This window comes from Patella vulgata, chromosome 2 (assembly GCF_932274485.2).
Source record: "Patella vulgata chromosome 2, xgPatVulg1.2, whole genome shotgun sequence".
In the NCBI taxonomy this organism is placed as follows: Eukaryota; Metazoa; Mollusca; class Gastropoda; family Patellidae; genus Patella; species Patella vulgata.
Genome location: NC_065880.2, coordinates 37,909,583 through 37,922,927, shown reverse-complemented (window position 1 = coordinate 37,922,927; position 13,345 = coordinate 37,909,583). Strand labels below are relative to the sequence as shown.

At 33.0% G+C, this 13,345-nt stretch overlaps 1 protein-coding gene across 3 annotated transcripts in view; it reads right to left on the bottom strand.

Moving 5' to 3' along the window:
* LOC126811469 (transmembrane protein 26) overlaps nt 1–7,927 on the bottom strand; it is a 34,420-nt gene extending 26,493 nt beyond the window's left edge. For 2 of the 3 annotated variants that reach the window (XM_050537108.2, XM_050537110.2), the window contains exon 1: nt 2,924–3,441. Coding sequence is in view for 2 of the 3 variants with exons in the window: in XM_050537110.2 (XP_050393067.1) it covers nt 2,924–3,156 (233 nt within the window). In the remaining variant the exon portion in view is untranslated. Of the gene's footprint in view, nt 1–2,923; nt 3,442–7,606 lie in introns of those variants that run through there. The other variant, XM_050537111.2, reaches the window with a different exon arrangement.
* Between the last annotated feature and the right edge of the window lie 5,418 nt (nt 7,928–13,345).

Genomic DNA, 13,345 nt, shown 5'->3' with positions numbered 1-13,345 from the left:
GTATTGCCAAATGGTATCAGGGGGTCCAGAAAAGGTAACATACCCTAAGAAAAAAAAATTCTGTTTGACATAAATAAACAGCCTTAAACTTAATTCAATTCTAACTGTACTTTCATCTATTGAAGAATTAATCAATACCTTCCATACAAAAATGTTTTTTTGAATGATTTTGTTGCCGTCAATTGTATTCAATAAAAATAAACTAAATTAATGATTCGGTAAATAACTACCAAAACATAGAACAAAGAGTACATAAATAAAACAATGATAATCTAAACATACAAAGTAACTTGTAAAATAAATTTAACCTAAATACAAACACAGAAAAATTGGAAGGGATCGATAGAGATAATTAATGAAACCTGATAAACTTGAATGAAATCTGATTTTTTGTTTATTTAGAGTCGGGTCTAAAAGGGCAATAACGATAATATTAAGAAAAAGATTTCCTAATGTTTACTGGCAACTCATTTCAAAGAGAAGGTGCAGCAGCGCTGAAACTTCAATTACTGTTCTGTTAGGAACAGCATGAATTTTGTAGTGCGTTTCGGGTTATAGCTAACCAAAAGTTCACATTAAATATAAGGGCACAAGATCATTTAGACACTGTACTGAGGTCTGGCCTCGACAAGCCACAAGTGGTGGGACTTTACCACTTATGATACCGATGAAAATTCTGAGATTCTTGTTCTATTCCTGGCAACGATGTCTGGGATAATATAAAAATCAAAATGTTCGCATAATCATTTCTAGACATATAATAGGGCAGGGAACGTGTTATTTGGACAGGAATTTAGAAAAAAAACACAGAAAGTGCAGGATAGATGATGTTATGGCCGCGATGTTAGCGGAGACAAATTAAATATATTAAAGATATCCCAGGAGTATATATAATGAATGAAACTAATGTAAAATTCAATAGAGCGATTTGATTAATATAGACCAATATATTTATTCTTTTTTTCGTCTTCAACTCTATGCCTATGGCTTGTTGGCCCTGTTAATAAGTATAGCTGTCAAATGGTGTACTCCTATCCAAAATAACTGCGGAGCAACGGAAGACGAAAATATTAAGATTCTAAATAGAAAAGAAATGAAATGAAATATGGTTTAACGCCCTGAGCTAATGAAGATCGGCGTTGTAAATAGATTCTAAAAACTACATTATCTAATTGAATAACAGACACCCGGACTGTGGTATGTTACCTCAGTGTTCAAGACACACAAGTAATAAACATAGCCAGGATATGATGCACATAAGAAATATTCTTGGTTTGATTTGAAATGGTCACCATATAATGACCAATATTAATTATATCAACGAAAGTAAAAAAAAATGTATACAAAATCTGAACAGCTCAGTAGATATTAAAGAAACTCTAATATATGTATGCATATGACATATGATTGAAAATGGAGGTCATTATGAAGAGCTGATCGTCCTGATGCTAAACATCTTTTAGATTTACGTTTCTAGGAATGATAGTACTTTACTTTATTAGAATCGTCTAAAACACAACCACGTCTAGATGAAAAGTTTCCGGGCCACACTTTATTATTTATGCTGCATTATACAGTTCAACACACATATGTACATAAATGTTTTGAATGAATTTTATATTCTGGTTGACTTATATCGTATATTTCTTATCAAAGGGAAGTAAATCTTGTTATATTCATTTTAATCTCATTCAGCCAAGTCCGTCAATAACATCAACTTTTTGTAACAAGTAATGATTAAAGATACATTATGGGAGATTAGATAAAGAGCAGACAGTTCTCACTATAATAGTTAAAAACTAGATAATCTAAATACAATTTGCTGAAAATTTCAGTCAAATTGATACACTCTGAACCGAGATTTTAGCGATTGAATTTTCGACCTAGCCTCGATCATCATTACTAAAGGCGGTACGATAAAAAACATAGTCTCGATTATCCACTTCATGATTAAATTATGAATGGAAGTCGAACAGGAAATCGGAACCTAATCCAATAAACATCGCAGGCTAGCGATGACACCGAGAGTTGATTATGGTCTGGATAAGTTAATTAATTTCTACTTAATAATTTAGATAACATTTCAGGCCAAATGTATAATATTTTTTTAAAATAAAAGCAAAAAAAATTGCATGGTCTTGAAGATAAAATAAATAAAATGTGCTTATTTAGATAACATTTCAGGCCAAAAGAAAGACCTGCAATAGGCAGATTTAGCTCTTGCATAATATATGTTTAACAAAACAAATAATATTTTTTTAAAATAAAAGCAAAAAATTTACATGCTCTTGAACATAAAATAAATAAAATGTGCTTAGTTCGCTGCTTTTTTTTTTTTTTTTTCACCCTCTCAAATAATTGAATTTAATCTAGTACATTAGTTAACTGAATTTTATAATATATTTAGATGGTAAAATGGCCTCAATCTGTTCAGTATTTACTGAGAAATTAATATTGTAATTATCACACATATTAATAACCTCAAAGAGTATATAAAAGATAATTAAAAAATATAATAATAACCATGCAAATAATTTCGAAATATCATAATAACCGCGCGAATAATTACGAAATATCATATTAACCGTGCAACTAATTTCGAAATATCATAATAACCTTGCGAATAATTACGAAATATAATTATAATCGTGCGAATAATTACAAAATATCAAAATAACAGTGCGAATAATTACGAAATATCATCATAATAACCTTGGGAATAATTATGAAATATCGAAATAACCGTGCGAATAATTACGAAATATCATCATAACCATGCGAATGATTCCGAAATATCATATATTATAGCATCTACCAGTTATTATTAACATCAAAGAGTATACAAAAAATAAATACGAAATATAATAACCGTGTGAATGAAATATCATAATAACCGTGCGAATTCGGGTTAAGTTACACCTACCAATTATTTTCAGCTCCTTTCTTTCGAACCACGGTGTATATTCCTTCACTCAGTTGTAAGAGGACAAAATTTAATAAATACCAATACACTCCTTCTCCTTTTGTATCTACTGTCCTCCATATTGTAATCATTGTATGACATATCAGAATAACACGAACAAGTATTGCCCAAAACATTGTCCAGCCATACTTAATTATATTAATGAAACTTCTCAGATATTCTTGAGGACACATTTTTGTTACACCATCCAAACTGCCCAAGTATATATTATATAAACAATCTATACAGCAATACCCTTTCTTTTATTCCTTCTTCGAAACAAATTATACCAGTTTAGTCATCCAGCTGCAACAATAAGCCCACTTCTTTTCCGAAGTGTTTCCAACCTCCATGTATATTTATACATAAATTCTATAGGCTAATGTTACAAAGCATAACACATTGAATCTTATTGATTTTCCACCAAATTGAACGTGCTGGAAATGTACATGGGAACTGAGTTGAAAATTGGAATATGTTTTTCCTGTTTAAAAAATGATATTGGATTATATTTTTCTCCTTATTCAATAAAACCACCACGTAAAATGATCGATTATTGTCGACAACAGCTGTTAAAATTTCCTAATAAAGTCAAACAACAAAACAAGCATAAAAACCAAACTTGCCATACAGCAATAGAGTCAAACAACCTCCGTTAATAATATATTGACAAGCAATTTACAACAACTACCCGGTTTCAAAACGTAATAATCCTTAACGAGATTAATAGACATTGAAATAAATATTCTACCTTACACAATAGCCGAGATCATTAAATTACGTATAGTACTTGTTTAGTACTTGACACTTCCTGTAATTGATGTTCTTCTTGCACGTATATCGGCAATTAAATGCTTGCTATTGGGTCGTTACCATGAATAAAATGGCCAGCAATAATTATTTTTTGTATTGCTATCGTTTTATTTATTTATTTATTTAATTATTTACTTTTTTTCCTTTTTGTTCTTTTTATATAAAATTGAAATTAATTTGAAAACAGTTAACAATATGCATGGAAATGTTGATTTTACAATACTGTGCCTGCTATCAAAGGGTCGTAATGATCGTTGTTTCAAAAATTTGGAACACTTAAGTATACGTTGATATAATATTTTGAGGAAATACAGCATGAATTATAGTCACGAATAATTATTTTAGTCCATAGAGTTAAAGATACGTTCCCATAAAAGTTTTTATCGGGGAGTTATTTCTAATCAAAGTATGCAAAATCTTGGATTCCATGAACAATTGACAATGCGGGCGCAAAGACTAAAATGCATGGGTCTCAGTAACTGGCAATCTGTCATTTTGTTCTCTGCTCTACAGCACATGTAGTGCTTTGTATCTGTTTATTGAATACTAGCGGTTATCAGAACAGTAAGAGTAACAGTACAAAAGGTTCTTGCGTTTAGATGGCGGAAAAAGAAATGAAATGGGGTTTAACGCTCTACTGCTCTGCTCCGACTAGGCTATTGAAGACGGGCATATGTAACCGTGCTGGTTATAGCAGTTCTATTTAAATCTAGAATATTTCAGATAATGCTTTAATTTTTAAAAAAGAAAATTCATCAAGACTAAAATGCATGGGTCTCAGTAACTGGCAATCTGTCATTTTGTTCTCTGCTCTACAGCACATGTAGTGCTTTGTATCTGTTTATTGAATACTAGCGGTTATCAGAACAGTAAGAGTAACAGTACAAAAGGTTCTTGCGTTTAGATGGCGGAAAAAGAAATGAAATGGGGTTTAACGCTCTACTGCTCTGCTCCGACTAGGCTATTGAAGACGGGCATATGTAACCGTGCTGGTTATAGCAGTTCTATTTAAATCTAGAATATTTCAGATAATGCTTTAATTTTTAAAAAAGAAAATTCATCAAACTGAATTCTGTATACACGTAAACTCTTAAGGACAATAATTATTCTATTTCTTCCAAACATTGTGTGTGTGTGCTATTGAACTTGAAGGGTGACTATAGCCAAGGGTGAAACGTTACGTAATTCTAATGACATGTTAATTTATTATAATCCCTTGTTGTTTATAAAACTGTTATAGGTAGAAAGTAACTGACAATATGGCCTGTCTCGTGAACATGCCAATCGTATGATTAATCTATTAATTGTTTTATTTACCATTGTTTTATTTCTTATATTGTACATTATTACACCAATGCTTGTTTATGTCAACACTTGATGTAGCCAAGAGATTAGAAGTAATTCCATATAAATATGTGATTATACTTGATACATTAACTTGTCTACGATATCACCTTAGGTGGAAGTGGACGTAAAACCCCAGAAACTTACCTACCCTGATACATTAGTCAATTAGGTCTATCCGACTTAGTAGCATTAGGTACTATATAGTCGGTTATCCGCGGTCCTGTAAGTGTATGTAGATAATTATTATTTTAAGTTTACAGTATTAAAGATTTGAAGAACCATTCCAGACTTATAATATCTGACGGACTTCACGGTCACACATACATCATGCAGTGTGCTATGAGGGAAGTTTTCGAATTCCAACTGTCAAGGGTTCTTTTATGCGCATGCCAGTGTACACGGGACCTCGGTTTTTCGTCCCATAAGAACGACAATACGTTGTCCCTTACCACACTCTTCGTCCTACACACTGACAAGGGGGAACCAAGTCAGAAAATCCTCGGTTAACGTTCTGCTTACTGAGCGACAGTGCCCCCCCCCCCCCCCGCGAGAAAAGAAATGGGAAGAGAGGATAATTCAAGAATTTACTTTGAAATTCGATATTCATGGCAAATGGACAGCGAGTAACGACGAATGCAAGCTCCAATGCATTGTCCCTCAGTCAAGTCGCGTGACAAACATGGATTCTTACAATAGATTGGGGTACTTTCTATTCCGTTTAAAATGTTATGATAGGGATTTGGAAAAACTGTGATAGATAAATTAGTTTGAATATGTTTTAGTTCAAATATACACTGTTAAAATTTTTATGTATTTTTACCTCGTTTTAACTGGCAGAAATATTGCCATCGTTATAACTGTTTTTTAACATTGCATGTTATTTCACAGTCTGTAATGTAAATTTACCTCTAGCTATTATACATCCAAGGTAAAATTACATAGCTGTAAATGGAGTATATGTACAATTACCATGATGTTAATTTACATAAATTTGTACAATAACATTTTAAACAAAAAATAATGGGTATTTTGATAGAGTTTATGTAATAATATCTCATAAATGGTGTAGAATTACATATTATGTAATTTGCCAAGGTAACATTATTCAAAGGAATGTGTTTGTCTCCGCTTGGCTAATTAGTCCTAGGTTAGATCCTGGCGAACACAGAAAGTTTTGCGGAACTTCCAGCCGAGCATGTAAAACAGCATTCGATAATGTAAAGAAAATAAGTGAAATGGGGTTTAATGTGCTACTGTTCTGCTCCTTATAATGGAAAGAGTAGGTGGCATGACACAGTTCAAGCAAAATGCCGCACCCAACTCAATGTATGGCAGATGCCTGTCTTTATTAGCAAGTTCGGTGCATTCAGATTTTGAATAACCTATTTCTCTAAAATGGACTAAACTGACTGACAGAACAGTAAATATTTTGTATAATATTCGATATGTGATCAAAGGGAGGATAACCTATGTGACCACTATTTGAAGGTAAATTTACAATTTTCTGTAAAAATAATATTTCCAGCGGCATTTCTGTTAATATACAGCTCACGTGATGTAAACTGACATATGGTTGTATTATTACATTAAATTTGATGTAATTTTATATAAGCCTCGTATTCTTATGCGTCTACATCGTTTTAAATGTAAGTTAACAAACCATGTGATATTACAAATCATGTACTGTATTTTTACTATAATTATAACTGTAAATATACATATAATTTTAACAGTGTATCATCAAATAACACAGTTTGTACGCATACAAGTGTCATTAAACGTGGTAACGTATTTCAAAATCGAAATACTATTTTAAATTTTATATAACTTTCTCGAATTCAGAATTTGTTTTTGTTCCTAACACAATCTGTTTACGGGGTATTCGAAACCTAAAGAAATTAATCTTACATATTACATCTCAATCAAAATTTTAAATATGAATGCGATGAATCTATATTTTCAAAGAACGAAATAGCGCTTGTATAATAATGTGAACGCTTGTCTTGGAACATGATACTCAACGAGAAGCTCCTATGTTAATGACATAACAATGGTCACAGTAATACTTGGGACATGATACTGAACGAGAAACTTCTATGTTAATGACATAACAATGGTCACAGTAATACTTATGTATATTTGGCCACTAACAGGTCTGCATTTAAATTTAGTTATGTCATTATGAGATTTGATTAACAGATTGAAAGAAATCAAGTTCCCCTTTACCCCCCCCCCACCTTTTTCATTTCTAATTATTTCATTCATATAGACTACCTTCCATATCGACTCAATGGGATATTTACTAAAAAAACAAGCTATTTTCAATAAATTCAAATCTGACATCATACCACACCCCAGCAGATAATTAATACCAGATTAATAATACAATAGATTTATTACAAACCACGCGACAGGATTGGGTGGTCTTTAAAACAAGGGATTTCAAAACTAGAAATTAAATTCATCTAGAAATGATCTACCTACCATTTATTTTCTTCTCCTTTATTACGAACCACAGAATAAATACTTTCCACAATTTGCAAGAAAACACTTTTTAGTAAATACCAATAGATCACTTGTTTTAAATCAACTGTCCTCCATACTGCAAATACTACATGGGCAATTAACAACAGACGACCAAATAGTGCCCAAAAGATTTTTACACCTGTGTGAAATTTTTGCAGAAAATGTTTAAAACACTGTATGGGACCCATGGGTATTTTTTTAGATCTTAAACACTGTGGCTATGATTTCTGAATTTTGAAGAGTTTATGTACAAACTAGAAGCGAGAACAATAAACACCGTTGTCAACATGGAGACGATCATATGGGTTTGCCACATTCGAGAAGGAAATCTTGTACACTTGATTGGACATATCAGGATTAGTCAATTAATTTCAAGGTAGGTTTATCAGAATGTGATATCGACCGGTTACGTAAATAATATAGGCTACTCTTAAATGAAATATTGACACGGAGATTATAAAATCTTATTTACTAATCTGAATAACTGGTACGGTGGGGTGCGACAGTATGAACTATAAATTTAAAGCACAGATTAACACTGTTACAAGTGAATCAGAAATCGAGCTCGAGAGATTTAAAAATTATTGGCGTGGGGCTGATATTTTAAGATCAAAAGTCAAATATGCGACCAAAAGCACCGCCCACAAGATACTACTACTAATATTTGGGACCTAGAAATTAACACAAATGGGTCGTAACGTATATAATAATGCAATATGAATGTATATAAACTGATTTACATTCAATCGTTTCCGTTTTTACTCTAATTTCAAAGCAGTTATGTTCGGCGAAATACGCCAGAAGTCTCAATCGAATGGCAATCTCTAGGGTCTGGTTATTCCTGTCTACACCGATAGTATTTATTACGCATGCTCTCCAGATAAGAAAATGGGGTCACCGTTTGACATGACGTGTGGAATATGTCTAACCTCGTTCTTCCGAGTCGCTCGTTACAAATTGCGCTGAAACGCATTATGGTACACGATTCGTGTACCAATCGTTAAATGTTTATTTTACCTTAATTATTGGATATCAGAAGCCCATCTTTTCCCGGTAAGATCACAACACCAATGTTGATTTAAATTGACAAATAATTCGTATAGAATACAGTTTTATTTTTTTGTATCGTCTTTCTGTCAACGGGATACACCCAGATTTGTTTATATGTGATTTTATGTGACGTTACTCGAACAACCAGCTGAAGTTTAGAGCTCCAAACTACACATTTATTATGCAAATCGATCAGTGATAGGATTTAATGTTTCAATTATAACCGCCATTTCGAGATTAACATGATGAGTTATTTTTTCTTTAGTTGTGTGTGCAATGCGACGGTAAATATTGACAGGATATCCGCGTGCCTGAATCTTCCTTAACGGATCTATTAATTGAAATTGATCTAAACGAATCAGCCGTATCCCGTAGGGCGATTTATCTATACCAGTCATAGTTTCGATCCCATGTCTGTACCTGACAAAGTGTCGGACCACCTACAGAAAGTCGATGGGTTTTTACCGCTTCTAAAACACCCACACACAAGCTAATTATTGAAATAGAAATATATATATACATCCAGTGTTTTCTCGAATTGTAAATAACTGACAAAAGCTTACCATTTACAACCCTTCGCTTGATTGACAAATAATTCGTGGAAAGTTTCCACCACCATTAAAACATTAATAGCAAGAAAATACCAATACATCTGTTGGTTTTTGATATCTGTCATCCGCCATATTGCCAAAAGGCTGTGCGTCAATAAAATAGCACGAACAACCGAAACTTGAAGAATATTTCTAATATGTGCACTCAGCATTATGCTGCTATTCCAATTAATGTCCTACCAAAAATGGCGTGTTCTTCTGATCTGTTTGCTAAATACTTGGGTATTGTAAGACCGACCTGTCGGATTGGAGTGACCGTGTCCACTGTTGTTATTGTTTGGAGATAAAACCGTAATCATCCACCATGTCGCGACGGGACTCTTAAGATATTTGTGATTACGTCTGTTAACAAGATCCATTCAGTGGGTTCATTATCACCCATATTAATACGATTATACAGCATTAACACATATGTTAATCTCTTTAATCCAGTATTTCAGTTGATAGTGATTCAATTAATTTTAAAATGTTATATTAAAATGAAATCTCATAGTTTGACTAAAACAAAAATACCAACTGAAAATTTTAGTAATTGTTAAATACAAGTTACATAATCTTTTCACCTCGACTTTAACGCATAGAAATCAAATATGATTATTTCGGTTATAAAGATGTCGACTTGAAATCAACATAAAGTACTGTAAACTTTTTAAGGTCATAACTTACGTAAGGATTTATTTATTTGAATAATTTTATAGGTAAACCTTCGATTGGGTATGGTCTTAATTCTATTTTTGAGTTTGAAGACGGCCTCTTGTAATTGTAAAATGAAATGACTGCTTCGGTTGCTAGGGAAACCACTAAGCTCTCAAAACTGTATGCTCTTTGGTTTCCGGTCCTAGCACTGTGGCAGCCACCTGTCTGAAGTATAACGTCTGGTGTAGGCTGGTTTATATGGCGATCAAATTCTGAGCCATGCAGCATATCTTGCGGCACTTAATTTACAATTCATAATTTCATTTTTGTTATATAGAGTCGGGAGGGGCGTTCCTCGAGATAGTTGCTGGAGCACAAAGTAGCTATTTGAGTTATAAGGTTACTTTTGAAACGCCCGCGTGGAAAACAAACTCATAGAAAGCCATGATCTAAATCTATATAAGAACATGCCTACAGCAAATAAAGAAATGACGTAGGATGCATTATTTCTTTGTAAATACAAACATAAATTTGAGTACAAATGAATCTAGTTATAATATTCGTTGACGTGGAATAGACTTGTTCTATTATGACCTTAGTTTGAATCTACCATGTCCGGACAGGTTAACACGTTTAATTATGGGTATTGTTCAGACACAGGCACCGAATGGCTAGAGTTATAAAAGCACTTGTTGGACCATTATCGAGTGAGTGGCTAATTCGTTTTGTTCATTTGTATGTATGCGTTTTTGTAATGTTTCCATCAAGCGATAAATCACATCAGTGACTGGCGAATGTTTTCTTGTGTTGTTATAAGTTTTATAATAGATATTTTTATTGTAACATTTACTAAACAAATAACATAGATTTAAACAAAGGGTTGGTCAAGTTTAAGTTTTCTAGGAATTACAAATTAACAGAATAATGAACATCTATATTTTGTATTTATTATGACAACCACAAAACATTCTCATTCCATTTAAAAAGAAAAATTGTCAAATGTGGAACATTGATGATTAATGGGAGTTTTAATCTTAATCTTTCGCATTTTATCGTAAAAATAATTAATATAGAGCTATTTGTGGTCTTTTCTTTCCTAAAAAAACATGTTAAAATCATGAACGCAGCCGCGATAATAAATAGATACCCATCGATTGTAAATCATATGTAAACTGCCTGTAAAATATAATTTGTGTATTTATAACAAAAGTCAACGTATGAGTAATCTCTAACATGGTTGATTCATCTTCGACCAACTGCAAAGACTTCAGCTACATTGTAGAGATTGACAGTAGATAATTGACCAGAGAAGATTGGCGCATTGTAATATAATTGACAGATAGTTCCATGGAACATATCTATGAATCGTCCTTACACTGGTAACATATATTTCTTTGAGAATAGGCAGATAAATGACGAACAAACCACAAACAAAATATACTTATTCTCGTGATATTTCCGGGTTCTCTGAATCCCCTCTCTGATAGTATTGTCTGTTAACCACCCCCACCACAAACACACACAATAAATCTAGTAATTAGGTTTTACTTTTTATGAAACAAACAGATATTAAAATTAACAATAAAAACACCATTTAAAGGGCGTTATGGTAGATTAGATAAAGAGTAGATAAAAAAAATAGATGACGTAAATGGAATATACTGAAAATTTCAGTCAAGTTGCTCCACTCTGAACCGAGATATTAGGTTTGGAATTTTAGGCTAACCTCGATCATCATTACTAAAGTCGTGGTACGATAAACAACAAAGTCTCAATTATCCATTTTAACGTTTAATTATTTTGTAAAAAAATGTATTCCAATCCCCTAAGTACCGCAGGCAAGCGATGTCATCTAGAGTTGATTATGGTCTGGATAAGTTAATTAATGTGTAATTAATAATATAGATAATATTTCAGGCCTAAAGAAAGACCTGCAATAGGTAGATTTAACTCTTGCATAATGTGTGTTTAATAAAAGCCTAGAAACTTTGAACCAACAATTGAGAAACTGCCCTGTAAAATATTAGATGAAATTTGTTTCTTCTGGTTAGGTTGTTGACCTCCTACCCACAGATTAACATTACCTAAAACACAAGATAATCGCGTCATAAATCCACGGACACAAGCGAGACAAACAATGAATAACTATTAATAAGAAATACAAATTTGATTAATCAAAAGTATCTAATAATGTATATTTGTTTGTTTATTTTGTAAAAATTGGGTTACTCTCAATTTCTAATGAATTTAAATGTCGATGATCAGTGCAGTGGTCTCCTGGAAAGGGGTATTTTTATGCCAAGTCGCTAAAAAGCATCGTATGAATAACTACACACAAACGGCAAGTTTAAACAAGTGCGAAGACTTTGAGGATACCTTTCTTCGTTTCTTAATTTCTCCTCACACGACTATATTTCACTGTCAATTCTTTATTGATGATATATCATGGTAACATCATGTCTATAAAAGGGGGAAGGGGTGGCACGGTTCGATCCCTGTGTTGACAGAGAAAGTTTATCGGGATTTTCCGGCGTGGTTCCCCCTTGTCAGTGGTGCAGAACTTCAGAGCATATATATTCGTTCGGATGGGACGAAAAACCGAGGTCCCATGTACACATTGGCGTGTACGTAAAAGGAGCCTTGACAATTATAGTCCGTAGTGCTGCTGCCCAGGCACAATTTCCCCTCATATCACACTGTATGGTATCCCCGTCTTCATAAGCCCAGTCGTTTCATTTCATCACTGTAAAAGGGGAAAACCTCATCATATTTGAGCTTTGGCATTATGTAACCTTTAAAGTCAACACCCTGTCTGACAGGAGTATAAATAATACCTGGTTCTACCATCCAGCCTTTATCATCAATCCAGAGGGCCATATATTCTGGTGGAATCGTGAAATCATATAACGTCGTGGAATGAGACTTGATATAAATTCTATCAAAATCAACCAATTGTATATTTGGCGTTTCTTGGGTGGCATTTATCCAGGAGATGTAGACTTGAACTACCTAAAACAAACACAACATACTCGCGTGGATAATTCGGACAAGTTAAGGGTAAAAAAATATTGCGCACTTGTTTCAAGATAGAAGGAATAAAGAGATACAGCAGAGATTTTGTATTAAAAAATTAAAATGTTCTACTTATTTTAAACCAACCAAATCCTTCGAAAAATGTGTTTTGTATTACAAGTATAATAGTATAAAGGGATTTGGGTCGCCGAATGTTTTAACGCGTGCGCTGTAGATCACATGTCTGTCAAGTGGCCTGGTTTCGATTCCCCGCACTGATATAATAATAATAATAATAATAATAATAATATCTTTATTTTCAAAGGTGAAAAATTAGGCTTAGAGCCTGTTTACAATTTTGCCCTTTATAACAAAGAAATGAAAAATA